Consider the following 27,611-nt stretch of genomic DNA (forward strand, 5'->3'; position numbering starts at 1 on the left):
AACCTCAACGCAAACACATCCAAGTGTTTTCACACCACACAACTCGAGCAAATTTTCACTTTCTGCTTGCCAACATATTACCAAGTAAGCAAAGGCTTTCAGTCATTCCATCTTAAATACACACATGGACCACCATTGATATTTCTGATTCTTACATGTGTTGCATTAATGCTTTCCTTGTCCAATTACTAACACTCGTTCGCAACAAGTCTATCCTCAAATCCTCCTTTCGTCGTCAGAAGAGCAAAAGGACAAGCCATGGCCGACGAAACCCCAAGCAAGAGACGAGAGCCCACAGCCTCTGAGGCCATGTTCTTCTTTGCCATTGTCAAGCATACTCGAAACAAGGCGGACATTGACTGGGAGGCCGTCGCACAGGAGCAAAACTTCAAGAATGCTGAAGTTGCCAAGGTTCGTTTCCAACGGTTCAAGAAATATATACCAATTCTTTTATCTTTTATCTTTTTTTTCTTTTTTTTTTTCTTTAACTGACTTTGACTTCTTTTCCTTTTCGTTTCTTTGCTATAGGTTCGCTTTGGACAAGTCAAGCGCAAGCTCGGCATCGACTCAAACGTCACTCCAAAGAAAGGCAACGCTTCCACCACCAGCGCCTCGACTCCCAGCAAGGTCCGCAAGACGCCGGCCGGCCGTGCTGGAGCCAAAGGCAGAGGCCGTGGCGGCCGTGCCAAGAAGGAGGACGATGAAGCCGCCGCACTTGACGCAGAGACTGGAGATGACACCACCACTGCTGTTGAATCGCCCTTCCCCAAGGGAGAAGAAGACGGCGGCACCAACTTCAAGGCTGAGCATGGCGAGGACCCTTTCTAAAGCTTTTAAGGCTGGGTCTTATCTTTGGGAGCCTTTCTCAGGTGCCCATCTGCTATACCTTGCTGTTTGAGGGGGAACAGAGGCTATCTATTGTTTTGTCTTCTGGAATCATATTGGCTCAGGTATTGATGCATAGGTACCAATAACAACGATTGAAAGAACTAGCTGCATGGAATGGAGGCTCGAGATGGATTTGCAGAAGACGGCTACAGGAGATTAAGCAACACAGCACCTAGTTGAGAGATGAAGCGGAAATTGGATTGAGGAAGTCTAAAGATAAATATCCATGCTACCACGTCCTCTGTGTGCCCGTAGTTGTAATTATACTCTCGTATACTTTATGCACGCCCCTTTCGCTCTATACTATCCTTCAGTCGGCTGGCAGCATATGCCTATATTTTGCTAATAAATAAGAGGGCCATGTGAGTTTCTTTTGAAGCCCAATTCACTCTTCTGCTCAGGTCCTGACATCCGCCTTAATACTGTCTGCACCCTTACACCGCCAATCTGCCTCCAACTACCTACATGCATCAACAAAGCCATCGGAAACTCGCCATCTTCAAACTTCAAAACCAAAAGAATCGGAAAATAACAATCAAATATCCACACATCCATCATGCCTCGCAAAGCCGCTTCCGCCTCGACTTCGGACTTGACCCCGAAATCTTGGGACAATGTCGACTTCCTCAACGACCTGCTTGTCGCCTTCTACCAAGTGGGCTGCCATACCAACAGCTTCAATCCGCAGGTCAACAATGCCATTGTGGAGTTTCTTACTTCTCGAAGCCACGATACCTCGTGGAGCGCCATCCGGTAAGAGAAGGACGTTTTCCGTATTGGTGGTTTTTTTTTTTTTTTTGCCTGCTGTATCATTTTTTTTTCTTTTTACTCCATCTCTTGCTTTTCACACCGTCATATAATTGCGGTTCTCTCGCGAACTGCAACAGTCCTCACCGCTTACATGCATTCGCAACACCCCAAGTCATGTGCAAGCGGCGAGAAACGGCATATAAGCATGCTTTGTATAAGTTTCTCACTCTCAATTCACTACATCTCTTTCTTTCATCACTTTTTCCTTCTTTGCATTTTCTAATATTTCCTCATTCCTCAATCCCTCAGTTGTCACACTTGTAAACATAAAAACACGACATCTCCTCTTTACATCTTGACTCAATTTCAAGAGATTCCTTCCACGTCCAAACATCACCCGCCATGTCTTCCTCGCGTCAATTGATGAAATGGAGCCCCCAGGTCCACGAGGACATCCTCATCGCCATGTTCTACAACCTGAGCCTCTCTTCAGAGCAATGGACCAAAGTCATGGCTGACCTCAGCGAGATGGGCTACACTTTTACCGAGAGCGCGCTTCGGTATGTTTTTTGGGCCAATGGCATTTCACCTTGACAACAAGGATCGGTTTGCAGTCTGCATTCAACACCGCTGCCACCTGTGCTTCACCCTGCCAGCTGGGCAGAGAAAAAAAGAAAAGAAAAAAGAAAACCGGCAGAGCTGCTCGCCCATTTTCCGCACTGCATTCACCCCTATCTGATCTTGCACTGCTCCATCCCTTACATATGCACCACCCTCTTCCATCCTTTCACGCACGTCTCTCCTCTTTCGCACACTCAGTTTCCCATCATTCACCTTCGTCCAGTTCTTCAGCAATTTTCTCTCTTCATCAATCAAAACTCATTCTGCCATCCAAGTTGCAATGGTCGCATCCAAGGCCACAGATGCCACGCCCTCGGGCAACAAGCCCACTCGCGGCTGGGATGCCGCCGCTCACGAAGCACTTCTCTTGTGTGTCATTGATGAGATCAAAGGCGGCAAGGCCTTCTTGACTGAAGTCACCAGACGGATGCAAGAACGCGGATACACCTACAGCTACGATGCCATAAAGTACACACAAACACTCTTTTTTTTTTTTTTTTTTTTTTTTTTTTTTTTTTTTTTTTTTTTTTTTTTTGAACCCCCTTCATCTTGTTCAACAAAGCTTACAGTTCAACTCTGCTGCTTGAAACGAAATACAAAAACTCCGCCTGCTAACGTCTCGTGTCTCTGTTTTGTCTAGTCAACACGTCCAAAAGCTCCGCAAAAACCGTGACACCACCGGCATCCTCACCGCAGCTGATCCGGCCGCTGGAACCTCCAAGGCTTCTGCCACTCCACGCAAGGCGGCAGCCACTCCTCGGAAGCGCCGCACCCCAGCCAAGAAGGACGTCGACGAGGACGACGACATGGACGTCAAGCTCAAGCTTGAGCAGGCTGCCGAGGACGATGAGATATACAGCCCATCTATTCGTGCCTCTAAGCGCGCCAGATCGTTTGCTTCGTAAGTATTCATCTAAGCTGTCTCTTTTCCTCTCTGCATTTCAGCACCGTTAATGACGGAATGGACAGCCTGCCCAACCCGGAAGAGGAGATTTGAGCTCACGTTAAGAGCAATTCGCGTGGAAGCCACTATTTGGAATGATAATTTTACATATTGATTGAAAAATCAATTGGGATACTTGGTAGGCAAATGGAAGGAAATGATTTACGTTTGGGAAATGGTTAAGGCGACATCTATCACAAAAGGAGCATTTAAGCAAGCATATACCGTCTTATAACGACAGGACACAATGGAAACGCAAGGATTTGATCATTGTCGTATTAGTCTAAATTCGTGACTTCTGAGATGACATCTTGTAGAGAGAGTGATAAAACACCGAATCTCTGCCTGTAAGCCGGAGCTCTTGGTGCTCATCTATAAGCCTAAAGCCTATATGGGAGCTTTTCATTTACACTGTTTTGGAGAGTGGCTATTTCGCATTTCAAGTACGTCGTAAATTCTCCAGTAATGTACCGAAAATACTGCATAGTAAGGTGTAGCAAAAGCTAAAAGAAAACACCGGAGATGGGCGGTTAAAAATGCTAATTGTCCTCCTGGACACTCAACTAGGGATACTGATGAAGTCATAATGAACGAATAAAAATGACACTTGTTTTCGTTAGCTGCCATATGTCAAAGTTACAAGAAATCACTATGTGCAAATCAAAAGGGCACGACACTAGTATTTGAGCGGATTGGCTCTATATTTCATGGCCATGATACTATTATATAGGCTCAGTATGTGCGAGAGCCTATGAAGCTAAAGCTACTAGCAAATGTTTGCATCGCCAAATCCATAAGGGCATTAATTTTTTTTCTCCCAAAAGGGTTCGGAGTTTCTTTTCTCTCCATTTCAGTTCCAAGCTCGGAAATAAACAGCATGAAGTCTATCTTCATGCTGGCGTGCGGTAGCTGTTTGCACCCTGCTTTCCTCTTTTTTTGGTGGTGTTTTTTTTTCTTAACAAGGTAGTTACGCCCACCCCCGGGCCCATCTAGACAGAGCTAGGCGCTTATTTGGAGGCATCGACCTTGGCAACGTGGGCCAAGAGGTCGAGGACACGGCGGGAGTAGCCCCACTCGTTGTCGTACCAGCTGACAAGCTTGACGAAGTTGGGGTTCAGGGAGATACCAGCCTTGATATCGAAGATGGAGGAGTTGTTGTTGCCGAGCATGTCGGTGGAGACGACATCGTCGTTGGTGTAAGCCATGATTCCTATTGTAGAATTAATTTCATGCTGCTTTTTGAAAAAAGGGGAAAAGGTATATCTCTACGTACCCTTGAGCTCGCCATCGGCGGCCTTCTTGATGGCGTTGGTGATCTCCTCGTATGAGGCGGCCTTCTCGAGGCGGACAGTCAAGTCGATGACGGAGACGTTGGCAGTGGGGACACGGAAGGACATGCCGGTGATCTTGCCGTTGAGAGAAGGAATAACCTTGCCGACAGCCTTGGCGGCACCAGTGCTGCTGGGGATGATGTTCTGGGCAGCACCACGGCCACCACGCCAGTCCTTGCCAGAGGGACCATCGACGGTCTTCTGGGTGGCGGTGTAGGAGTGGACAGTGGTCATGAGACCCTCAACGATGCCGAAGTTGTCGTTGATGACCTTGGCGAGGGGAGCCAGGCCGTTGGTGGTGCAAGAAGCGTTGGAGAGGACATCGGCAGAGCCGTCGTACTTCTCGTGGTTGACACCCATCACGTACATGGGGGCATCGGCAGAGGGAGCAGAGATGATGACCTTCTTGGCACCGCCCTGAAGATGGGCCTTGGCCTTGTCAACGGTGGTGAAGACACCGGTGGATTCGACGATGTACTCGGCGCCAGTCTCGCTCCACTTGATGTTGGCGGGGTCGCGCTCAGCGTAGAAGCGGATGGGCTTGCCGTTGACAACGAGGTTCTGGCCATCGACCTCAATGTCGCCCTTGAAGGAGCCGTGGGAGGAATCATACTTGAGCATGTAGGCCTAATAATATCTCAGTTAGCGGCCGTGTAATGGGAACTGCTGCAGGTAGTGAGGGGTAGTTGCGAGAGGAGCTGCGCGAAACTGTTTTGAGACATTAAACGCAGCACCTCTCAACAATGGAAATAATGGTGATTGTTGAGCTGGGCTTGGCCGAAATTTTAAAGCTTCGTTCCATGGTAATGCGATGTTGAAGTCATCACATTCCACGATGCCGAGAGCAGCTTTCTTAAGCACCAGCTCTCTTCATCGCCCTTTATGTTTCCCGATTTTTCTCTTCATCTCGCCTGCCGAAACCGAAATATGCTTGGTTGGGCAGAAATCGAGGGGCATTGAGACGGATTGAAGGAGGGGCAGAAACTAGGAGAGAAATGAAAGGAAGGGCGACTCACAGCGTAGGTGGTCTCAATGAAGGGATCGTTGATGGCAACGACCTGGAGCTCGGGCTTCTCGAGAGCGTTGCGGAGCAGGATACGACCAATTCGGCCGAAGCCGTTGATTCCGACCTTGACGGGAGCCATTATAGCTGTTTTGAGACTGTGATGAAGAGTTTGAGAGTAAGCTTAAGCTCCAAGACTTTTTGTTGCTGTGTATATTTTTTTTTGTGTGTAGAAGCTGGGAGCAAGGAGGGGTAAATAGGAAAAAAAATGGTGACGCAAAGGAGCTTAGCGGGGTAGCTAAAGGATAACAGCTGAGGGGCAAACAAGCAGAAACATTGATCCGTCAAAGTGCCGGGCTTATCGTGAACATGTCATGTTATACTAACCTGTTTGTGGTTTGAAGTAGATAGGGGATAGAACGATGCCTGTGACGAAGGGCTATGGAGAGGAGAGAAGAGAAGAAAAAGATCAGGAGAGGGGAGCAGTGGAAAGATTAATAGTGTTTCTGGCCCAACCGTGATGCGGCATCGGATGAGCGCAATCCATGCCATTTGGCGGAGCGCGTTTAAAGACTGGGCCCCGCCACCTGGGAATTATTAACGGCTCAAGCAAGGGGGGGTCAGACCGCATCTGGGTAGGTCGCAGCGAGCGGCACTACTAAGGTACGGTGCCATACTGGGCGGTACTGGGCGGATACAAGAGATACAACGGCCGAAGCTGGTCGGAGGTACCTCGAGACGCTACCAGCTAAGTACTGGCACCGTGGGTGGCAGCTCCTGCCAGCGGGAATGGATGGAACGCAATAGAAGGGCAGTAGCAGACGGGGGCTAGCTCGAGGTACATAGGTACTACTGCGTGGTTGATTCGATTATTGCGTCTAGCTGCTGGAACCCAGCTTGATGAAGATACCGCTATTCATACCACTCAACACAACGATGGTAGCTTGATCATGCTTGGCAGAATGCCAAACATCTACCTCTAGAATGGCAGCAACAGACAGAGTACCTGCATCTACCTACCAATGCAATGCTTATTTACTCATATTCACTGCATAGTATCCGTTACCAACACGCACCGTCATCATCCTTAGGGCGCCGAATCCGTCCCAATCCTGACTGGCAATCTCGGGCCTCAGCGCTCAAAGAGAGCGAGCCAAGAAAAAAACGTGCTCCTCCTATCATCCAACCAGCCTCTTCCATTTGCAATTTCCAGGGGAACGACACAAATAAACCAGCTCACCGAGCAGCCTTGGACTAACACGCAGGTTCAAATCCGATGGGAAGAGCTACCTATTAGTCCGCCCAATAATAAGCCCGTCGCAAGGCTGGGCCCCGGCACCAACATGCGCTGTTTTCTTGAATTTTGGGGCGTAGCCGGCGGGGCGGTGTTTTTTTCTACTGCCCTAAGGCGGGAACTTCGCCTCTCAACAAAGGCCCGGCCGCCGTCTTGGTCATTTCATGCTGTGCTCCACCGGCCAGCGCCGCCGGCCGGAGTGTGGAATATACGACAAGAGGCGAAAAAAGAGACAGATCATGAGGAATTATGATATTTTGCTCGCTGAGCTGCTTTTGCCATCTCCTTGAAAAGGTCCGTGTTGGCTATGAGATTATGAGGTCATAGCAGATGTTTTTGGATAGGCTGAGCGAGAGATCAAAAGCATCGCCCGGGCTTATCCTGCGATCCGCCCCATCGGCCGAGTTAGCCATCCCACGCTTTTTCGCCGGGGCTGCCGCGGCCGTATTATTTTTCATGTTTGGTAATATCAAGGAGGCAGTCAAGCTGAATACACGAGACAAGGAGTTGAAGGAGTCAAACGAAGCCGATGAACGGCGAGCACGTTTCTTAAACAGCCTCTCCGGCAACGGTCGCGATGACAAGCAAAATGAGTTACATCAAGCTGACCCTTTTTGTCACCCCCCGTGGCCTCAGCTGGGCAGCGGCACGCACGTCTTGCGTGGGTACGCATGATATAGGTCTTGATACGGACATGATAAGGGGTGCAGTGCAGCAGTGGCGTGTGCAAAGGACAGAAATGATGAATAATAGAAATCGCTCATCGACCTGGTTTCCTAATGTAGTTACTAGTACTATCGTCCCATAATTCGCATAGGTAAGTATGTAAGTACGAAAGTACCTGAATGCCTCTCGTCGTTGTGGGCGACCTCGAGTTTGCGCAGGCTGCTTGGCGATGCCCTCATTTTCGCTCTTACAACAACACCACTTATTGCACGGCAACCATCAGCTTGATCCAATCCCTGCGTTAATATGCAGGCGGCAAAGCTCGGCTGCCATCGCGCTTCCCCTAGGGCCGCTGCGGAATCAAGCGCCGGAGCGTTACGGCTTGTGGGATCTTGGAGAAGCCTGCGACCCCAGATCGGCCCCGTCGAGATCGGGAGTTCCAGGAACACAGCCTGCCGTTGTCATTCTCGTCCCCAGCACACCGTGCCTTTCTTAGCCGCGGCTGAGGCGCCGGGACGGATGCTGCAGAGCTTTTGATTGCTCTGAGAAGACCAAAGAGATCGTCATGGACGCTTTTATCGATCCAAAGTTCCCACTTTCACAGGTCGACCCGGCACAAAAACAAGCCACCGGAACCTGGAGACCTGGAGAAGCGGCTCTACCCGTTCGCTTGTTTGCTCCTCTCCTCACGCCCTCAGCGTCTCTTTGTTTGTTCACAGCTGTCCCCGCGAAAAGTCTGCCGAAGTGGCCCACGCATGCTCACCTGTGCCGACGACTCGGAACTCGACGCCCTGACCAAAATATCCGGCATCCTGCCAAGCTTTCATCGTGGGGCCGTCAAAAGGACCTTGCTTTGCGGCATTGTCTCGTCCATCTGTCCACCTAAACTCCCACATTGTGCCATTAGCCCGAGCCGATGCGTCTTCTGCAGGTGCAGGTGCAGCTGGCTGAGGCTCAGCCTCGGCCTCGACCTCGATCTTGGGTTCGACCCAGTCTTCACCCGTCTCTGTTCGGTATTCACGAACTAGCAGTTCTCTCTCTTGCTCGTAGATTTCCTCGTGCCCACGACTCAGTAGTTTATCAGCCGCGTCTGTGATAGCATCGATTGCTTCTTTGATCTCCACCTGTTTGGGGTCGGCTGCTACCTCTTGATCCGTTTCCATAGCTTCTGCACCCTTGTTCATCTTCTTGAGCTTCCACTTGGGTACCCTTTTGGTTTTCGTCTTGTCTTTTCCTAGTCGCGCTAGAGCTTCTATGGGTGTTTCGGTTCTTTCCAGCCTCGTGATCAACGCGGCTAATAGCTCAGAGACCAAGACGCCATCCTCTTCGATGCGCTTCTCTCGTGCTTCAGCCTCGCGTCTCTCGTGCGCTGCTGCTGCTTTCTTCATATCTTTCTTGCTCAAGCCTTCGAGCCAGCTGTCATGCACGGCGTCGGCGTCATTGGCTTTTCGAACGTAGTTGCCATCCTGGTCGAATCGGCCCTCTTCCATCTCCTCCCTAAGATTGAAAGCCTCAACTTTGGGTGCGTTGCGTTTCAAGCCACCAGCTCCCACTTCTTCGTCTACTCCCTCTTCTTGAATCGCAAGCTCCAAGTCTTCTTCATCGTCGCTACTTTCGTGTTCATCTAGGCGGATGGTTCCTCCACTTTTGCTGTTTTTCTCCTGGCCTTGAATCTGAGCGTCGTCCAAGAACTTGACGTTCTTCTTCTTTCTGCCAGATTTATCAAAGTATTCGTCTTCTCCAGCCTCCTCCTTTCCTTGTTCCTCGTCGTTCTCCGCCGCAAACATGTCGTCATCGTCATCATCTTCATTAATCGGTCTGTCCGGTTGGCCGTTGGCGCTGCTAGCCTTGGCATCGTAGTTATCGAGCTGCTCAAGGATATTCACATCTCCCTTCTTGCGAGTTCCTGCTCGCGCATTGAAATTCTCATTGTCCGAATCGCTGTCGTAGCCGTCGAGGTTCACGGCGCCTCGTTTCGTAGCGTGGCTGCTGCCAATCACGTCGGCATCGAGAACTGCATCGTCCTCCCGCGCATCCGGCGCCAAGATAGACGGGTTGCGGACATCAAACTTGACTCGCTTCGTATCCTCCTCGTTGCTGTAATGTGTTCGAGCAAAATTCTCGCCAGCTCGCTTTGGACGCGCCGCAGAGTAACGGGAAGACATGGTGCTTCGAGATGACGAAACGACTCGGACGATCGCCCCTTGTTCTTCCTTGGTGGACAAAGAGGTAGCTCAAACGCAGTAAATCCAACACCAATTTGTTTTCTGAATGATTAATAAATTAAAGATGACGCGGTGGCAGGCAGCAGCAGCTAAGTGGCGGATCTATTGGTGCAAGGAGCAGCGAGAGCTTCCACATGCCGGGATTAACTTTTTGGCGTTATCTCAGCGCCGCGATAAAAGGTACCTGCGTCACTCAACAGCTGCCTCCACTGCGAACCCCACGTCTTCCGCCTTTCTTGACTCTGACATCCCAAGCTCGCCAACCAACAACCAACGCGCCAATAATCATTCTTACTGGATAAACGCTAAGATAAGAAGACTGTTGAACGGACCGAGCTTCCTTTGAGCGCCTCTCTCTAGAACTCGCAGGCGAAGTAGCCTGGCTGCATCTATCGTTGATTCGCCTGCTTACTACTACATCACGCCAAGATGGTGAGTTTGGCATATTTGCACCCCAAATGCCCGTGTGTTTGCGTGCTAATGCTATTCAAGTCCGGTTTTGGTTTCGATCCCTATGGCATGGCACGCCATGGCCGGCGGCCCATAATCCAACGCTTCGACGAATACTACAGATGTTATCCCGTCATCATGGCACCGGGCAGCGAGCGGCCGGAGTTGAATTACGGATCCAAGATCATTCTTCCTCCATCGGCTCTTGACAAAGTTTCTAAGCTCCATGTGCAATGGCCCCTACTGATGGAGATGATCAACGGCGAGAAGGGCAAGCACTCACATGCCGGAGTTTTGGAATTCATTGCCGAAGAAGGTCGTGCATATATTCCCCAGTGGGTGAGTTGCCATATACTCGACGCCGGCTCCTCTTTGTTCCTATCTTTGCTGACCATTTACAGATGATGGTAACACTAGGCTTGGACGTTGGCGATATGATACAAATTCGAACCACTTCGTTGGAGCTTGCAAGGATGGTCAAGCTACAACCCCAATCGGTTAACTTTCTCGAGATTAGCGATCCGAAGGCCGTATTGGAAAAAGCTTTTAGGAACTTTGCAACTTTAACAAAAGGCGATATTTTCAACTTTGAATACAACGATGACGTCTACGATGTTGCGGTTTTGGACGTTAAACCAGAGACGGACAAGATGGGCGTCAGTATGATTGAAACCGACGTATCGGTCGAATTTGCGGCGCCTGTTGGCTATGTTGAGCCTGAGAGGAAGAGCGGTACAAGCACACCACGGAGCACTATGGGAGGAGTGCCTGCCGGTGGTATCTTGCATAGTCAGGGGACCATGGCCCAGGCCATAAATTACAGCTCCATTGCTCCTTCAGTGACCAGCGTGCCGACCAATTTCCTTGGAGAAGGCCAGCGAGTTGCCAAGAAAGGCAGTAAGACTGCAACACCGAAGCCCGCCACGCCGGTGCCAGTAGAGACAACTGCGGTTCCAAAGAAACGAACCGGCGCCCCTGCACCCCTTCGCCTACCTCCCAACAAGCTTTTCTTCGGATATGAGCTAAAACCGTTGAAGACAGATGCGGAGAAGGAGCAAGAGAAGGTGGCGAAACCTCACTTTGCGGGCCAAGGACAGAGTTTGCGTGGAACTGTTAAGAGAAAGGGAGACGCTGATGATAAGTCCAGAGCCCCAGATAAGAAGGGACCAAGTGATGGCAACAGACTAGATGGTCGATCACCACGATAAGGGAGAGGTTTCTTGATGTTGGTATTTTAATCCATGCAGTTGCGGCGTTGGGGCTGGGAACTTTGTAGCTCACGGTTGGTTTGATGGAAATGCTTGCAGAATAGAAATTCTAGTACGTCTATCCATTTTTAATAAAATGACACTGTAATTTTAAATCATCTCTCATCTCATTTGGTGGGATCTCTGCGAACCATATATCTTCGACGAAGAAAGAAATGCTCTCATTTGCCAACGACATAGGCAAGCATGGCCTTTTTTATACGTCCAGCTGCAACAGATAGATAGACAGGAGAATCCGCAGCAGCAAATTAGGAAGCCATTTCTTTCCTTTTCTTCAGTATGGCAAGGACACTGATCAGGTTTCTTGGCTATGCAATTGTGTAATAGTATTAAAGCAACCTTGCCTTGTTAGCCACTCTATAATGGACTTATGTCGATTCTCCCTAGCAAGCCTATATAGCACTTCGTTTCCACCGGCCCATAACTTGCAAATAAATAGCTTCCAAAAGGGTGCCAAATATCTTTTTCCCTAGCTAACCCATATGCCAATGGTATATATCAGTATCTCTCTATGTGAGATGAGAGCAGAAGAGAAGACGAAGAAGGCATCTGGTAGACCTGAATATGACTCTGTTCTTCCTCAGAGGGGCCTTTAGCAGCCCAGTCCCGGAAAGCTTGTTCTTTGTCATCGGCGGCACTGAGACACAAGTGTTTGTTAGTATGAGTGTCCCCCCTACCCAATTTTGTGGAGTAAATTTCTCTTCTTGAGAGAGGGAGAGTGAGGAGTTGTGCTGGGGTGTTGTTTCCAGGGAGATTGGGTTTACTTTACGTTTCGGTAGTAGCATCTGCAGCTTCTTCCTTTTTGACCGCGGTGTCCTTTTCCTCCTTCTTGACTCTCTTGCACGGGGTGGAATCATAGTCAAAATCGTCATCTCCGCCGTCGCTCAACTGATCCTTTGCGTCCTTGGTGGCACTCTTCTTGGTTCGCTTCTTGGAAGGAGTGCTGGTGGCAGCTTTTCCAGCAGCAGCCCTTGGCTTCCGGGCACTAAGAGGCGAAGAGGAAGCGGAGGTGGGCAGGGAGGGATGACGAGCTTTGAATTCCTTCATGATGGTTTTGGAGAAGTGTTGGCTGTTATTGTTTTGGGGAGTTAGTTCTGTTCTTACTTGCAATGGACTTGTATTTGGAGAGGATAATATGAAGTATAGAGTATGTAGAGACGTACGACATTGCGTCCTTGGTAAACGAGTAGCCAAGGCCATTCATGACCTCCTCGATGCGAGGCCAGTTGGTACGACCCTTGGACTCATTGTTGCAGTAAATTATGGAGACGCAGAGGTCGCGCTCGGCGGAATCGTCCCACTTCTTGTCCTGAGGGGCCATGATGATGATGATGATGATGATGATGATGATGAGATGAATGGATATCTGGTGAAGAGCGAAAATGTTCTATAGATGACTGATTGTCTGTTTGTTCCGTTGTGATGAAACGGTGTAGAATAGAGAAAAAAACAAGGGAGTAATTGCCAGTAGAAGGGCCTAATGCTTTGTGTAGATGTAAAAAAAAAAAAAAAGAAGAGGGAAGAGAGAGAAGAGTAAAGTGTGAAAGTAAGAGTTATATAATAGAGAGCAGGCCAAAACCAGTAGACTATAAGTAGACGCTCGAGCTGAATGCGAAATGCCCCAGGGCGGTGTGTATTGCGCACTTTTGAGGGCACAAGTGACAAGAGATTGCAGTTGTCAGTGTAGGGGAGACTGAAGTGTCTTGGTTTCTGTCTTCTGCAAGTGCAAAAAACGCAGCAATTCATGCCTTCTTGCTGGACGGACGCTCTTCATACCAGATCACTCTATCAATGCTCTTCAATAGAATTTACTCTTTTAGACAAGTGGAAGATTCACCAACGCATATGTGAATTATGAATGATATGACATTGTATTGTAGCTCGATGATTACAGAAATCAACTCCATTGAACGCGGTGGGAATTCACTCGAGGTGTCAAGCAAGTCGTACCATGCATACCAAGGAGTTGGTCAACTTGAAATCAGTCGATCAAGGCAGCTGAATCCCTATTAACTGCTCTTTATAAGCGCATTCCTCACACCCATTGGGCTCCTTCACATGTATCACCAAAAGAACTATTGAGACTTTCTAATCAGAGGCTCATGCATTTAAACATGGACACACAGCCTGCGTCAATCATATATTGGTATTTATTTCATCTACTGGATCTCTCAACGGCTCTTGATTACAGATTCTGCCATCGTGTATTACAAAGAGCAAAATTAAGAAGAGTTAAAAGAAGAAAAACACAAGCCCGCAACAGAACCAATGTATGTGCGCAATATCCGCTCCAACTTTTTGGATTGAGCAAAGGAAAAGACAGAAAAGGAAAAAAAAAAAACCACAATTCGCAGATCACAGTCGCCTTGCCTGCCCGACTGTTCCACTTTCCCAATCCTATTTTCCATTTGAACCCCCACCCCCTTTCTTCAAACAAACGTATGCCATAGATCGAGACCATGAGCATTTAGTTTCTATCTTCAACAAGTGAGGTCAGGAAAAAGAAGAGAGATACCTAAAGAGGAGCCAACAAAAAAAACTTGTGAAAAAGAGAAACTCAGCGGTACTGCGTGTTTCATCTCTGGCTGTTATCTCAACCTCACACGCAATGAAAAGAGGCTAAACCTTTTTTGCGCCAGCAGTAATCAAGTCACCCATCATCGACACAAAGTGATGAATGACGGGAAGATTGAGATATAAAACAGCGTAAAGAGAACAGTACGAGTACAGGGATATCATAAAATACGTGAAGCAATACAATTTGCTAGTAAAAAGGCCAAATGGCGGCAGATGCAATCCGTCTCGCGGTGGTGCATTGGTTGGTGGCAGAATCTTTTGTTCTTTCAACGACGTAAACTCCTTTTCTTCTCTTCTCTTAACTCGGGTGATTTACCACGTGCTTGAAGCAGGAAGGAGAAGGAAAATCCATTGTTCGTGACCCAACGCCAAAATGCAGAATCTCAAAATCCGATCATTTGCACAGTTGTTTGCATAGAAACTCAGGCAATGATGGCAAACGGAAGAGCTAACAAGCTCCAAAATAGCCACCCAACTCCCGTCAGCTGTCAAAGCCATGCCGATTATCATAAGTAGTGTATTGTAAAGAAGAGATACCGATAGACAAGTGCCGGCTTGGTCTTTTCCCTCCCTCTCCGTGAGTGCCATTGATATCATTCGTTTCATGAACCTCGAGACGCAACAGGCTCCTTAAGATGAGCGTCGGGGGTCCATTCGACCTGCTCATTATGACACCATGTTCTAAGGATTCGGAGCGACGCCGCCGTCATATCATCTAGCGTTGCGTGTGCTGGTACATTGAGGCGCAAGGTTAGAGTGTCGATGTTGCTGGCAGCCTCGTTGATTTGAGAAAGAAGTTTGAGCCGCTTCTTTTCAAGCCCAAACCAGTCTGGCTGCGGAAGAGTGGAATTTTCAACCACATGGCAGCGGATGAGCTCTGTGATAGCCACGGAATGAAGATTAAGAACGACTACATAGAGCGGGAGGAAACGGCGGGTATGTGTCTCCTGTCTCTTCATCTGGCCCTGAATAAAGTCAAGCAAGGGAAATAGGCTATTCCATCCAGTCGGGTCGCTCCTCTTATTGCACAGCCCGCGGTAAATGTTTTGCGCTTGGAAGCCAGCCATAAAGGCCAGCAAACTCTCCACGCTGATCACATATCCTTTGCTCAGGTCAGGCTCGCGCGTGTGGCCGTTAACTCCCGGGCTTCGACGACCTCCTCTCATAGCTGTGTCCGCTTCATGCTTAAGGCGGCGTCCGAGAGCGTTGAATTTGGCCTCTTTTTCTCGCATAATCCTAGCCTCCGATGATTCTGAGCGATGCACATCGTGGCCATTGACGCGGCGGTCGGCTGGGGCAGGGGCAGACGGAGTGGCATTGACCGCGTCTCCAGGAGTCTGGGCCAAAGAATTACTTGAGCTAACGCGAGACATGGAGGTAGCACCCTTTTTGGATGGGGTAGTTGGAGCAGGCAGGCGAGAGGAGTTGGGGATATCAGAAGCCTTGGGCTTCTTCTGTGCGTTAGTTTCTGAAGATGCTGCCGCTTCAACGGGAGCCACCGGCCGTTTCCTTGCTGGTGGCGGCTGGATAAATTCCTCTGGCGCAGCAGAACGTTCCTGGTTTTGAGCCTGTAACTCCTTGCGAGCGGCTGTAGATGATGATAAGGCCAAGATCCGTTTAACGTCCTTTCGTAATTTCTTGGGCACTTTGATCATAACAATGAGTGACTTCTGTGGTTTTTGTGGTTTTTGTGAGAGAGGCTCATCGTCGTCAGAGTGATAATCGGCAACAGGTTTCTTCTTCTTGGATGGCAGTTCCTTCTCTTTCTCGTCTTTGCCCTTGAGAGGCTTGCCTTCCAATGATTCTATTGATCCTTTCTTTCTCAGCTGCAAAGCAGCCTCTACTATCGGCGGCAAAGTCGGCGAGAGCAGTGGAGGAATTCTCACTGGTGACTTCTGTCTCTTGAACTCTGATGTGGAGTCTGACTTTTTATGCCTAGTAGGGGACTTGTTCCGCTCGCGAGAGTCGTCCCGAACTCTTCTCTTCTCCTGCCTTGCCTGAGACTTGTCCTCGTTGTTCCGGTCGTCAAAGCTCAGGTGCAGAGGAGATAACAATGGCGGCACGCTTGACTTTGACGTGTCTAGCTTGGTGGGTGTGTTTCGGTTGCTTCCTGGCCCAGTAGGCCGGGCGCCATTCATAGAGTCGCCCCGAGGACGAGATGCGGGTGAAGTGTTGTTGCGACTGGAGCCCACCGCGCCTTTCAGAATGGCTCTGCCATTGGGTAGCGAGGACGAGTTGGTTAATCTATCATCTTTATGCGACGGCGCATCTTTGTAAGGCGTTGAGGAAGAGACTCTATCTTTGCGTTTCTGCGCTTCATCGCGAGAGTGCGGTGCCCGATCATCAATGTGCTTGCTGCCATCAGCCTTGGATCGCTTTTGCGGTCGCAAGTCGTCATCTAGATCTGCTACGCGCTTCTTAGAATTGGGAGAAGGCGGTCGAGGTGGTAATGGGTGCTTGATGGGAGGCTTGGGAGGTAATCTGTATCAACGTTAGCTTGCTGATCATGGCTCAATGCTGTTATCGCCCAGAGCTCAAAGGTACCCACCTCATATCGGCGGCTGGCTCGCGAGCCTGTCGCTGTTTGGCGTCAACGAGCGGATCTGATTCTCGTGGCCTGGGTCTATCCGCCTTCCTCGCTTCTGAGGCAGACTTGGATTCTGATGTGGGTTTGGGGTCGGATACGGCCCCCGTGCTGGCCGACAGGTCGCCAGCGCGTTCGCTTTCTTTCTTCTTGGCAATTGATGGCTCCGGCGGCGACGTGGACGACGTGGCCCCGGTCTTCTTGTTCTTGTAGTCGCTCAGCGACAACTTCTTCTTCTCGCCACCCTTGGCCAGCGCGTTGACTTCGCGTGGAAGAGGTTTGACCGGTTCTTCACGCATATCATAATCGGATTTTGTGAGCAGGACGCCGCGATCGGCTTCGGACAATAGGGTCAGGTATTGCAGGCGGGGGTGGTGCCATTCCTCAAAGGAGTTGCTGTCACCGTGGCTGGGACGATATCGCCATTCGGGGTGAAAAGCCAAGTGATGGGGTCGTTCTGGCAGGATGCGCTGGCCGAGCACCTCGATCGTCTTCCGCGCCGCTTCCATCGTGCTTGGGCGTGATCATGCCGCAGGCACGAGTGAGCGGCGGAGCGCGACCGACAACGACGAGAAGAGCGGCCGCTGCGAGAGATGGGGAGTGTGCGCGACAATGGCTATGGGCTGCCGGCGGCGATGAGGAGAGCGGCGGCCGTGGTGGCGGATCCGCACAGGGCTGACAGAAGAGGCAAAGGGCGAGACAAAGAGGTTGAGGTCAAGGGACAAAGAGCTGGCCAGTCAGATCGGCGATGCGAGTCGGGGCACCGCCAGACAAGGCTCGCAGCTCGCCCGCGGGTCTGGCGAGCAGGCGCTCTCTCGTGGGCAATGGCGATTCGGCACAGCGCGACGCCAGCGAGCGGCAGGGCGATGCGTTGCGGCAATGGATTGGAGGTTCGCGGATGCGGGACGTGGATGCAGGTGCCGGCCACGAGATGGTGTTTGGTTTGGCGATCGGTACCACGGCGAGCTGCGGATGGCGGGCGGGAGCGCATGTACCGCTGCTCAGGCCATACACGAGCTGCTACCTAAGGCTGATACGGGCAAGCTGATGCGGTGGGTACGGCGCAGTGCTCACTTCGCAGTGCTGTGTCTGGTGCTAGTATCCAATGCCTCTCCCCTGGGGGGCCTGTGCTTTTTAAGGCAGAGCGCTGTGTCCATTGCCCCATCAGCGGCCGTTAAGGTTTCAAGGGCCCCTGCGCCAAAGGTTTTGGGCGCCTAGCACTCCGAACTTGGCGGTAATACAAGCTCAAAGGTGCAAATGATGTTTGTACGCGCTTCCAAGCAGTACCTCGCCGGAGGATTTGCATGTGCCCCATAGCCAATAGAAACAACAATAACAGGTCCTTGATGTCCATATACATCCGGAAGGATTCCGAACTCCATGTCACTTGACTCTGACTCGACATTGAGACTGAGATCATAGGTCGCGATAGAAACGGGAATTATATATAAGGCACGTAGTACTTATTGTTCCTACCTGGCTGCATCATATTCTCTTATTTTATCATCTAACAATACTTGAGATTGCTGTCCAATAGGCCACATAAAGTATTCAGAGACGCATTAAATTAGTAGATTTCCCTTCTCAGGTTTCAACCCCTCAACTAATACCAATTTTCATGTACAGAGTACTACTTGCGCGCTTAATGTTATTCAGCCACCCCAGCGATGTTGTGGCCTACCCAAATCTTGTCTTGAACTCAGATGCTTGTTGCAAAAGCAAATTTACCTGTAATAATGTTCTGATGTACAGATAATAATCTCCATAATAAACTATATTTAAAAGAATAGGGGGGAAGTAAAATATAAAGCAAAAGTTCTTTTTATTATGCTTCAAAAACCGGTAAATAGTATCAAGTTATGCCATATTTTACACTCAAAGTATACCTGTAAACGTAAAATCTGGCCTTGACCAAGATTTAATGCCCTACACAATAAACGTAAAGATATATAGAGAGAGAGACGGACGGATAGGTAAATACGCTGTTGAAGGCACGGAGCGACTCGAAGGCTGGATGCGCGGGAGCACGCGCTTCTATCACCTCACTTCGCCCGTTATTGTAGTGTTCAATTCTTATTTGGCTACTTAGAAGAGCTACAAAAAATGCTATTCCTTATAAAGCAGTATTACCCTAGAATTTCATACCAAACAGCTCTCAGGTTCTTTGGATGGGTAGATTAGGGGCAGCTCTGTTGCTATGTTAAGCGTAAAAGAATATACAAGGTACAGAAGCGTGCCTTTTTTTTTTTTTTGTAAAGCAAAGCAGATATTTACAAGAATGATGTGTATATAATAATAAAAGAAATCAGCTTCTTTGCCTTTATGATCTGGCGATAGATCGAATCGTTACTTTATACATTCCTCCACAAAATACAATCAAGCACAAAGTACAATCATCTATATTACTTATACATGCATGGTTAGTTAGCTGCCTCATCTAGAACAAAAACAAATTATCTCGCCGTCTTTCGTGCCACGTACGCTCCGCGTTGCATCTAACAGTCCAAACAAATGGCTATCTTTGACAACCAATGTTATGTCCGAAATCCAAGCCGACTGGAATAACTGCCTCATCCGCCTTAAAAGAAAGACATTTGCTTAGAGATCCATCCCGAATAAGTTGAACAAAAGCCTGCTTTTGTTGCTCCCCGGCACTGTTCAAACATTGCCGGCTCGTCACCCAAACTGAATATCTTCACGCGTCTGCTTGATCGCCAGTGACTATCCTTGAAGTCCCACTCGGCAGTTTTCTTCTCTTGTTGCTGACGCTATTCTCACAAGCCGCAATGCGTGTCTCAGCCACTTCCATGCGCTGCTTTAGACTCCTCAATTGCGTCACTGTGCCGTCTGGCATCGTGGCATTAATATGGTTCAAAATATCTCTATAGAGACCCTTTGTGCTGAAGTTGTTCTGCCATACCGTTAGGGCTTGTAGCTGCATATAAACTCCTTCAAGTGCATGATGGAGCTCAATTACGGCGGCCCCAATGCGACTATTGAATTTCTCCTCAACCCACTTGAGTATATTGTCCTGTTGCAAAATGGGGTCGTTCCCTCTCTCATTTAGTTCCGAAATTTTACTCTTCATTGCAGTGGCCTCCTGTTGGGCCAGCAAAAACTGGCGAGTAATTTCGGCACATTGCACTTCCAGAGCCTCTCTCTCTTCCCGCTCAGTCTTAAGAAATTCATTGAGTCCGGATTGAACTCTCGCAAGCGTTAATTTGGTGGCATTGGCCTTGTTCTCTATCTCCTTTTCTACTTCAAGCCAGATGGCTCGCCGAATGGAATCGGTCGATATGGGAGAAGACTCATGCTTGGGACTGAGGGTTTGTATGCGCTTATCGATGTCTGCCATCTCTGTACGAATATTAACCAACTCTTCCACTGAAGCAGTAGGTGCCATAGATTCGAGAGAAGTAAGGCGTGCATTGAACTCCCCTGCTTTTCTTTCAATCATTTCCAGGTGGCTGCGCCCGTCCTTTACCAAAGTTTCAATTCTCGGAGAGTTGCCTGCCAGTAAGTTCACGCGCTCTTCAAGTTTGCTCAAATCTTCAATTCTTGACATGGTGCCTCGCAGCTGATTATCAAGCTTGCTAAATTTATCGTCTTGAGACTTCAAAAGCTGGTGGGCGGCAAAATTCTCATCATTCAGCTGGTTTAAAGTTGCCTCAAGCTGACCAAGTTTCTCATTTTGAGAATTAGAGAGCTGCTGCGCCTTTTCTTTGGTGAGCATTGAAAGATTGTGAAGCTGTCCTTCCAGATTCTTAATCTTCGGTGCATTGTCTTCCGCCTGATTCAAGCGCGTCTCAAATTTGCTGAGTTTCTCTTTGTGAGAATTTGAAAGCAATTCAAGTCGCTGTAATTGCTGGATATAAGAAGCGTTATCCATTTTCTGGTTCATATACGCCTTCATTTCATCAAATTTGACCCCCTGAGAGTTTGACAGGCGCTGTAGACATTGGTCAAGATGCGTTTGATTCACCAATGATTCCAACTTCTGTCTCTGTTCTGAGGATGCTTTGTCAAGTTTAGTTTCCAAATCTGCCATCTTCTTTTCAAGAGCAGCATTCTTCATGTTTTCGTTGGCCAAGGCGTTTTCCAGGTTTGAAATCTTCTCTTTGTTTTCTCGGGCAACAGAATGCTTTATGTCTGTGATTCGCTTCTCATGTTCTTGTGCTAGCAACTTTTTAAGAGATTTTACCCTTTCTTCTCCTTCTTGAGTCAACGTCTTTTTAAGAGAATTTTCTCTCTCCTCGTATTCTTGTATCAATTTCCCTTTAAGAGACTTGAATTGCTGCTCGTATTCGTGGGATAGCTCCTCTTTGAGTTTGGACATTTGCGACTCGAAGCCATCTTTCAACGATTTCTGCGACTCTGCGAGGTCTTTCTTGAACGATGTCTTCATCTCTCTTTTGATCGTGTCTTGGACAGTATTTAATTTGGCTTCTGATATCACCGGCTTATCTGAGATTGCAGACGGGTTGGCGACCATACCTCCGCCCTCTAGAATACCATGCAAAATCGATCGAAGAACTGGAGATATTTTGTTACAAAACTCTGTTATTTGTTTATCGGCTCTCTCGATATCTTCTTGAGCTGCCTTTCGTTCAATCGCTTGTAGATTCAAGGCACTAGAAAAGTCTGAAGGACGGTGGTGGTTCTGGTCTTGGATTGTAGTATTCCTTTTGAGATGCCTAACAGCTCTGTTTTTCATCTGAAAACTTTCAAAATTCTCGGAAAACAGATTCATCAACGATTTGAGGGAGTCAACTGATCCATGGTCGGTAGCAGCTTTGGGCAATGCATTCAAGAGATGTTGTTTAGAGACATCTGGATTGCGTTGTCTGTGAGGAACTGTATCTAGATATTGTTAGTATGAGTAAGTCCAGGGTCCATACTCAAGACTTGGGAAGTCACTAGTCCTACCTGCTAATACTGCTGGGCTGGATGCGTCAACTCGTTCACGTTGGGCAACTGGGCTCCGCTCGTCAGGTCGATCGATAGTGCGGCGGCGCTTGGGGTTGGGACCTGCGTCGTTGGCCGGCCGCTGGCTGTCTTTAGGTTTGATAGAGTCCGCCATTGTACGTTGGTTGCCAAATGTCTGAGAAAATCCTAGTAACGGAGTTGGCTTCAGGCCTTGTGTATCTTTGCCCATAGCGGCTGTTGGATCGAATGTGCAGCCGATGACAGAGATATGAATAGAGCCTGAGGAGTTGCTCTAAGCGACGAGGCGTCGATGAGACGGAAGTCGACTATTCATATCCCTTGGGCCTATTTGAAGAGATTTGGAGGACGATGCAACTTCAACTCCGAATATGCCTATTTTAAGTATTGAGGAATCGACACACGACATCGATGGGGGAAAAGGGAATCAGGTGCCTAAGCGCAGTGCAAACGGCCACAGTGCTATAAAAAGGCACATAGAGGGGCCAGAAACGTGTTTGCAGCAAGCGTGCGAGCCAAGGTGCTCTTTGTTTGTTTAAGAGAGAAGACAAAACAAATCAGATGAAGGCCTGAGCTAAAATGGCCTGGGCATGCCATGGCTACTCCATGCAGAGCAGTCACGGGGGACGTGCCGTGCACCTACAGAATAGAACAGACCCAGCAGCTTCTTTCCTCTTCTACGCAAGACGCAAATCTACGAATAGGAGCCTCGCCTTGTGCTTCTACTATTAATATGAGGGTGCATAGCAAGCAGCAGCCCAGCGGCAGCAGGGGTAAACAATGAAGGCCATTGCTGCAAGCAGCAGAAGTGGCTGTTGCTAATGCTGGGGAGTGGAGATGAGCTGCTGGAAGTCAGGGGCCTCGTTGGCTGGAAGGCAAGTAGCAAACATGCAATTCGAGCAAACAAAACGCAAGTCCTGGGGACTCGGAAAAAGGAAAGATCATGGAGAGGGGAGGAGGGAACCAGCAGAGAAGGCGCCGCCAAGAATTAAAGCGCAAGAGCGTTTTGCACAAGTCCGGGTTGCCAAAAGTGCATGTGGGCCGAGGACTATCTACAGTAAGGGCTGGGCAGAAAGTGGTGGTCCTAAGGCATATCACGGCTTGCTTCGTGTTGTACTACATGAAGCATCAACCAACAACAAACGGGCTGTAGTTGCCTGAGAGCTTGGCCTGGCAGGCCCATGTCCTAGATCCAGGTTGCGAAGAGCCAGACGCCCCACCAGCCTAACTTTGTTCGCCGTGCCCTGCATCTGCCACTTGCTTGCGCGTGTAAGCGCCAAACGCGCGCTTCGCCGGGGCCGTAATTTTTCCTGGCGAAAACGGGAGCTGCAATTCGCCCAGCCTTGTTTGTCAACTCTGCGCACCCAGCTAGAGCAGCAGCTTTGAGATTTCGCTTCCAATCCTGTCGTGACCAACTTGCAGCGCGCGTACGGGATAGATATATTTCACAATGGCTGCTGTGAGTCTGCCGTCCCCCTCCCAGAGCATCGCCCCGTTCGTAAACTGACTGCCTCTGGCCAGCCCTTAGTAACCGTTTCCGAAACTAAGGACCTTCGCGGTCTGAACCTCATCGCCGCGCATTCTCACATCCGGGGACTCGGCGTCGATGCCACGAGCCTCGAGCCCAGGGCCTCCTCCCAGGGCCTTGTTGGCCAGGAAAAGGCCCGTAAGGCCGCTGCAGTCATCCTGCAGATGATCAAAGAGGGCAAAATTGCTGGCCGCGCCGTCTTGATTGCTGGTCCGCCAAGGTAAGTGAGCAGATGCAGCAATAGCCTGGCTCTTTTCTCTACACCCTTTGCTTATATTTCTGATTCAATAGCACTGGAAAAACTGCCCTTGCTATGGGAATGGCACAGTCCCTCGGCTCCGACGTTCCCTTTACAACCCTCGCGGCCTCAGAGATCTTCTCCCTCGAAATGTCAAAAACCGAGGCTCTCACGCAAGCTTTCCGCAAGTCAATCGGCGTCCGCATCAAGGAGGAAAGCGAAATTATGGAGGGAGAAGTTGTCGAGATCCAGATCGACCGGAGCGTTACTGGCAGTGCTAAACAGGGCAAACTGACCATCAAAACTACCGATATGGAGGCCGTGTATGACATGGGCGCCAAGATGATTGACGCCATGACCAAGGAGCGCGTCATGGCTGGCGATATTATCTCAATCGATAAGTCTTCTGGCAAGATCACCAAGCTTGGTCGATCATATGCCCGATCTCGCGACTATGATGCCATGGGTGTCGATACCAAATTTTTGCAATGCCCTGATGGCGAGCTGCAAAAGCGCAAAGAGGTGGTCCACACGGTGTCGCTACATGAGATCGATGTCATCAACTCGCGAACCCAAGGATTCTTGGCTCTCTTCTCTGGCGACACCGGCGAGATTCGCAGCGAGATCCGTGACCAGATCAACACCAAGGTTGGCGAGTGGAAAGAGGAGGGCAAGGCCGAGATTGTTCCTGGTGTGCTGTTCCTCGATGAGGTGCATATGCTCGACATTGAGTGCTTCTCTTACATCAACCGAGCTCTGGAAGATGACCTGGCACCAGTTGTCATCATGGCCAGCAACCGAGGCGTCTCGCGTATTCGCGGCACCGACTACAGAAGCCCACACGGTCTGCCCCTCGATTTCTTGGACCGTGTTGTCATCATCAACACGCATTACTATAGCCCTGAAGAAATCCAGAAGATCTTATCCATTCGAGCGCAGGAGGAAGAAATCGATATTTCTGCGGATGCTCTGGCTCTGCTCACAAAGATTGGCCAAGAAGCTGGCCTCCGATACGCCAGCAATCTGATTACCACATCCCAACTAGTTTCAGCGAAGCGAAAATCTAAGCAAGTCAGCATCGACGACGTCAAGCGATGCTTCCAGCTCTTCTACGATCCTGCCAGGAGTATCGAATTTGTGAACAAATCCGAGAAGCGACTGATTGGAAATGATGGCGGTGTCGACTTATCAGTCCAGAACGGCAGCACTAACCAGGCTCCTGCTGCGGCAGCTGCTCCTGGGGCCGAAACAATGGATCTGAGCTAAATCTAGAACAATTGGGGAGATATTGCAAGGGGATTCTTCAGATGGCTGGCGTTTTTTTTTGGGCAATTTCGTAAGAAAACAAAGACGGGAAGGGGGGAGGGGGGAGAACGAACGTTTTAATGGAAACTGTATGTATCATAAAATAAGCAGTATTTGGGCGTATGAGGGTCTTCGTAGAAAAAGACCTCTTTGGTTAATTTTTGCAATAAAGCAGTAAACTGGCAATTCTAATTTGAATTATCTCTGCTCTTTGGCGTTTCAACTCAACAATCTATTTAGAGATGTGCTGCCCACTAACATTCCCATGTTTAGAGGCGAAAAACAAAAAGAAAGAAACAAAGTCAATGTCTACATGGTAATTTTCAGGAAATGTTGTAGGTAAAGATGTAAAAAAATATATTTCTGTATTGCAGGTAAGGGGAGAAGAAGTTAAAAAAGAGAAAACTATACAAAGCTGGCAAAATCCACCCTCCTGCTTCCCCTTTCCCTCCCCTCACCCAAAATGCAGTATTAACCAAGGGACGTTCTTCTTTTTTATACACGGCGTGCTTAAAGGCCATCCTATCATCGACTTTCGCTTCGGCAAGGCATTTTTTTTTTTTTTTTTTTTCTTCATTAGAAAAAAAAATGACACTTGCCGCCTCATTTCTTCTCTTCGTCTCTCCCCCTCGTCAAGACTAAACAGATCCAAGCCGCTTTATCTTTTATGTTTATATAGATTTTTTGGATCCTTTCACTTCCTCCGCTCCCAGTCTAATGTGTAACCCATCCCAGACGCCGCCTTCTGCCCATAGAGAAAGTTTTGTGGAGGGAGAGAAATCCCTGTGTGTCGTTTTTCCACTTTTCCAATTTACAGAAGGAGTTCCAGGGGGTTCTCGAGAACCTTCTTGAGCTCACGCATCCACTCGGCACCGACGGCACCGTCAACAACCTTGTGGTCGAAGCTGCCAGTGAAGGTGATCTGATCGTCCCACTCGACGGTGGCCTCGCCATCCTCGTTGGTGGCAGGAACAGCGACCTTGCGGGTGGTGCCGACAGCCAGGATAGCGGCCTGGGGAGGGTTGATGACGGCAGTGAAGTGAGAGACAGCGTCGTTCATGCCCATGTTGGAGATGGAAATGGTGCCGCCCTGGTACTCCTCGGGCTTGAGCTTGCCGTCACGAGCCTTCTTGGCGAGCTCCTTGACCTTGTTGGAGATGGACTCCAGACCACGGCCCTCAACACCGGTGACAATAGGGGTGATGAGGCCGGTGGGGGTGGAAACGGCGACGGAGACGTCGACGGTAGAGAACTGGCGGATAACATCGCCGCGCCAGCTGGAGTTGGCAGCAGGGACTCGCTTGGAGGCGATGCCCATGGCCTTGATGAGGAAGTCGTTGACAGACAGCTTGTACTTGCCATCAGCGGAGCTGTTCAGGGCCTGTCGCAGCTTGAGGAGCTTGGACACGGAGACTGAGCTGGTAACGTAGAAGTGAGGGTTGGTCTGGGTAGACTCTTGCAGTCTGTTGGCAATGGTCTTTCGCATTCCGCTGATGGGAATGTCCTCAAAGGTGGCGCCGGGGGCAGCGACGGCAGGGCTGGCAACCAGCTTCTTGACGTCCTCCTCAGTGATCTTGCCACCCTTGCCGGTACCCTTGACGCCATCAAGGCTGATACCCTGGGATCGGGCAAGACGGACAGCAGCGGGGAGAGCGTTGGGCTCACGGTCGAGAGCGCTCTGGATTCTGCCCTGGGAAGAGTACTGCTCAGGGGCAGAAGACTGAGGGGCAGAGGCGGGGGTAGACTGAGGGGCAGGCGCAGACTCCTTCTTGGCCTCAGCGGGCTGGGCAGCGCCGCCAGCGTCCTCGATAGAGAACTTTTCGAAAGCGGCGATGTCGGTTCCCTCTTCGACCAGGACAGCAATGGGCTATATCGGAGCAAAGAAAAAACCATGATTAGCATCGGAAAGAGACGACAGGGACGGTTATACAAGGAGGGGAAAAAAACTCACGGTGCCAACAGGGACGTCCTTCTCGCCAGCATCCTTGAGGACCTTGGCAATAACACCCTCTTCCTGGAACTCAAAGTCCATCTGGGCCTTGTCCGTCTCGATCTCGACCAGAACCTCACCAGGGGTGATGGAGTCGCCAGGCTTCTTCTGCCAGGCTCCAATGTTGCCGGCCTGCATTGTGGGCGACAGAGCAGGCATCTTGATCACCTGGTGGCTAGGGAAGGAGGCATAGTAGCGAACGACGTGCGCGGCGAAGCCAGTTCGCAGGGCCTGGTGAGTAGGCGCGAGGACACGCCTCCGAAGAGCGGCGCTGAGCATCTCGGGAAAATGTCTCTCACAATGTCCCGGGGAGAACGGCAGGTGGGCGGGCGAGGCGCGGGGGGCAGATGCTCACGGACGGCGGCGTCTGGAGCACAATTGACGCTTGATCCAGGAGATTCGAGGAGGAGGACAGCGAGAGCCCGACGGTTGGTTGCGCGCTGAGAATGTTTGGCAGCGGAATAGCTCAGGTTGTCAAAATCGCTTTGGGGCTGGATGTCCAAGATTTTTTGGTTGAGCTCTGCGGATTGCTGGGAGCTTTGGGGCCTAGACCTGGTTGGGGCTAGCGCAGATGGCGCGCCCCATAATAGGCCCTGCTTGAGTGCTTTGGCCTTCTGTGATAGGCGGGAGGCTGGCTCGATTGGATATCCGCGAACGCCCTGCTGGACTTGGCAAGATGCGCTGGGAGGAGTGTTTGAAGGGGATTTCTTCTCTTCTCCGTTGATATCTCTGGATCATAGAGTGGCAAGGCATAGCAATCTCATTTTCCCCATCTCCTTTCCCTTTTTTTTTACCCTCTGTGTTGTTTCCATATCTCTTCTCGAAGCCCCACCAACACTAGACGTTGGTTGGGTGGATATCGAAATTTTCTTTGATATGGCCGGGAATAGTATATAATAGATCTACTGATAAGCACTCAATCAATAAAGCGTTACACGTTTAAACGTTGCTGCGAAATGGAATGATCGGTGGATTATGGGAATAAGGGGTAGAATTGCATGGCGCA

At 49.7% G+C, this 27,611-nt stretch overlaps 11 protein-coding genes across 11 annotated transcripts; 4 read left to right on the plus strand and 7 right to left on the minus strand.

Annotated features, from left to right (window-relative positions):
• Positions 1-258: 258 nt before the first annotated feature.
• Positions 259-828, plus strand: TrAFT101_001946 (uncharacterized protein; the record flags this gene model as incomplete). The annotated part of the gene is made up of 2 exons (XM_024898685.2): positions 259-411; positions 529-828. The coding sequence occupies 2 exons, from the start codon at positions 259-261 to the stop codon at positions 826-828; spliced, it is 453 nt and encodes a 150-aa protein (XP_024763064.2).
• Positions 829-1,444: 616 nt separating this feature from the next.
• Positions 1,445-3,256, plus strand: TrAFT101_001947 (uncharacterized protein; the record flags this gene model as incomplete). The annotated part of the gene is made up of 5 exons (XM_024899729.2): positions 1,445-1,641; positions 2,010-2,198; positions 2,458-2,727; positions 2,900-3,160; positions 3,229-3,256. The coding sequence occupies 5 exons, from the start codon at positions 1,445-1,447 to the stop codon at positions 3,254-3,256; spliced, it is 945 nt and encodes a 314-aa protein (XP_024763066.2).
• Positions 3,257-3,871: 615 nt separating this feature from the next.
• On the minus strand, positions 3,872-6,073 carry GPD1 (glycerol-3-phosphate dehydrogenase). Its single transcript, XM_024907810.2, has 4 exons — positions 5,924-6,073; positions 5,550-5,694; positions 4,476-5,160; positions 3,872-4,412 (listed from the first exon to the last, which is right to left on the minus strand). The coding sequence occupies exons 2-4, from the start codon at positions 5,676-5,678 to the stop codon at positions 4,210-4,212; spliced, it is 1,017 nt and encodes a 338-aa protein (XP_024763067.1). The 5' UTR covers positions 5,679-5,694; positions 5,924-6,073; the 3' UTR covers positions 3,872-4,209.
• A 225-nt stretch (positions 6,074-6,298) lies between these two features.
• Positions 6,299-9,846, minus strand: TrAFT101_001949 (uncharacterized protein). Its single transcript, XM_024906374.2, has one exon. It carries the CDS (start codon positions 9,659-9,661, stop codon positions 8,210-8,212), a length of 1,452 nt encoding a protein of 483 aa, XP_024763068.2. The 5' UTR covers positions 9,662-9,846; the 3' UTR covers positions 6,299-8,209.
• Positions 9,847-9,955: 109 nt separating this feature from the next.
• TrAFT101_001950 (uncharacterized protein) lies at positions 9,956-11,520 on the plus strand. The gene is made up of 3 exons (XM_024901805.2): positions 9,956-10,153; positions 10,214-10,510; positions 10,573-11,520. Exons 1-3 carry the CDS (start codon positions 10,151-10,153, stop codon positions 11,377-11,379), a joined length of 1,107 nt encoding a protein of 368 aa, XP_024763069.1. The 5' UTR covers positions 9,956-10,150; the 3' UTR covers positions 11,380-11,520.
• Positions 11,521-11,937: 417 nt separating this feature from the next.
• On the minus strand, positions 11,938-13,213 carry TrAFT101_001951 (uncharacterized protein; the record flags this gene model as incomplete). Its single annotated transcript, XM_024909629.2, has 4 exons — positions 11,938-12,076; positions 12,209-12,508; positions 12,603-12,805; positions 13,205-13,213. 4 exons carry the CDS (start codon positions 13,211-13,213, stop codon positions 11,938-11,940), a joined length of 651 nt encoding a protein of 216 aa, XP_024763070.2.
• A 1,405-nt stretch (positions 13,214-14,618) lies between these two features.
• Positions 14,619-17,109, minus strand: TrAFT101_001952 (uncharacterized protein; the record flags this gene model as incomplete). The annotated part of the gene is made up of 2 exons (XM_024906376.2): positions 14,619-16,497; positions 16,565-17,109. The coding sequence occupies 2 exons, from the start codon at positions 17,107-17,109 to the stop codon at positions 14,619-14,621; spliced, it is 2,424 nt and encodes an 807-aa protein (XP_024763071.2).
• A 107-nt stretch (positions 17,110-17,216) lies between these two features.
• TrAFT101_001953 (uncharacterized protein) lies at positions 17,217-17,591 on the minus strand (the record flags this gene model as incomplete). Its single annotated transcript, XM_066126471.1, has 1 exon — positions 17,217-17,591. The coding sequence occupies one exon, from the start codon at positions 17,589-17,591 to the stop codon at positions 17,217-17,219; it is 375 nt and encodes a 124-aa protein (XP_065982574.1).
• A 1,307-nt stretch (positions 17,592-18,898) lies between these two features.
• Positions 18,899-22,070, minus strand: TrAFT101_001954 (uncharacterized protein). Its single transcript, XM_066126472.1, has 2 exons — positions 21,527-22,070; positions 18,899-21,460 (listed from the first exon to the last, which is right to left on the minus strand). The coding sequence occupies exons 1-2, from the start codon at positions 21,753-21,755 to the stop codon at positions 19,296-19,298; spliced, it is 2,394 nt and encodes a 797-aa protein (XP_065982575.1). The 5' UTR covers positions 21,756-22,070; the 3' UTR covers positions 18,899-19,295.
• A 622-nt stretch (positions 22,071-22,692) lies between these two features.
• RVB2 (RuvB-like protein 2) lies at positions 22,693-24,800 on the plus strand. Its single transcript, XM_024907811.2, has 3 exons — positions 22,693-23,003; positions 23,066-23,292; positions 23,364-24,800. The coding sequence occupies exons 1-3, from the start codon at positions 22,995-22,997 to the stop codon at positions 24,574-24,576; spliced, it is 1,449 nt and encodes a 482-aa protein (XP_024763074.1). The 5' UTR covers positions 22,693-22,994; the 3' UTR covers positions 24,577-24,800.
• Positions 24,797-27,083, minus strand: MRP3 (Component of pyruvate dehydrogenase complex, mitochondrial). The gene is made up of 2 exons (XM_024899536.2): positions 26,567-27,083; positions 24,797-26,482 (listed from the first exon to the last, which is right to left on the minus strand). The coding sequence occupies exons 1-2, from the start codon at positions 26,882-26,884 to the stop codon at positions 25,427-25,429; spliced, it is 1,374 nt and encodes a 457-aa protein (XP_024763075.1). The 5' UTR covers positions 26,885-27,083; the 3' UTR covers positions 24,797-25,426.
• Positions 27,084-27,611: the final 528 nt, after the last annotated feature.

Source organism: Trichoderma asperellum, chromosome 1, assembly GCF_020647865.1.
Source record: "Trichoderma asperellum chromosome 1, complete sequence".
Lineage (NCBI taxonomy): Eukaryota > Fungi > Ascomycota > Sordariomycetes > Hypocreales > Hypocreaceae > Trichoderma > Trichoderma asperellum.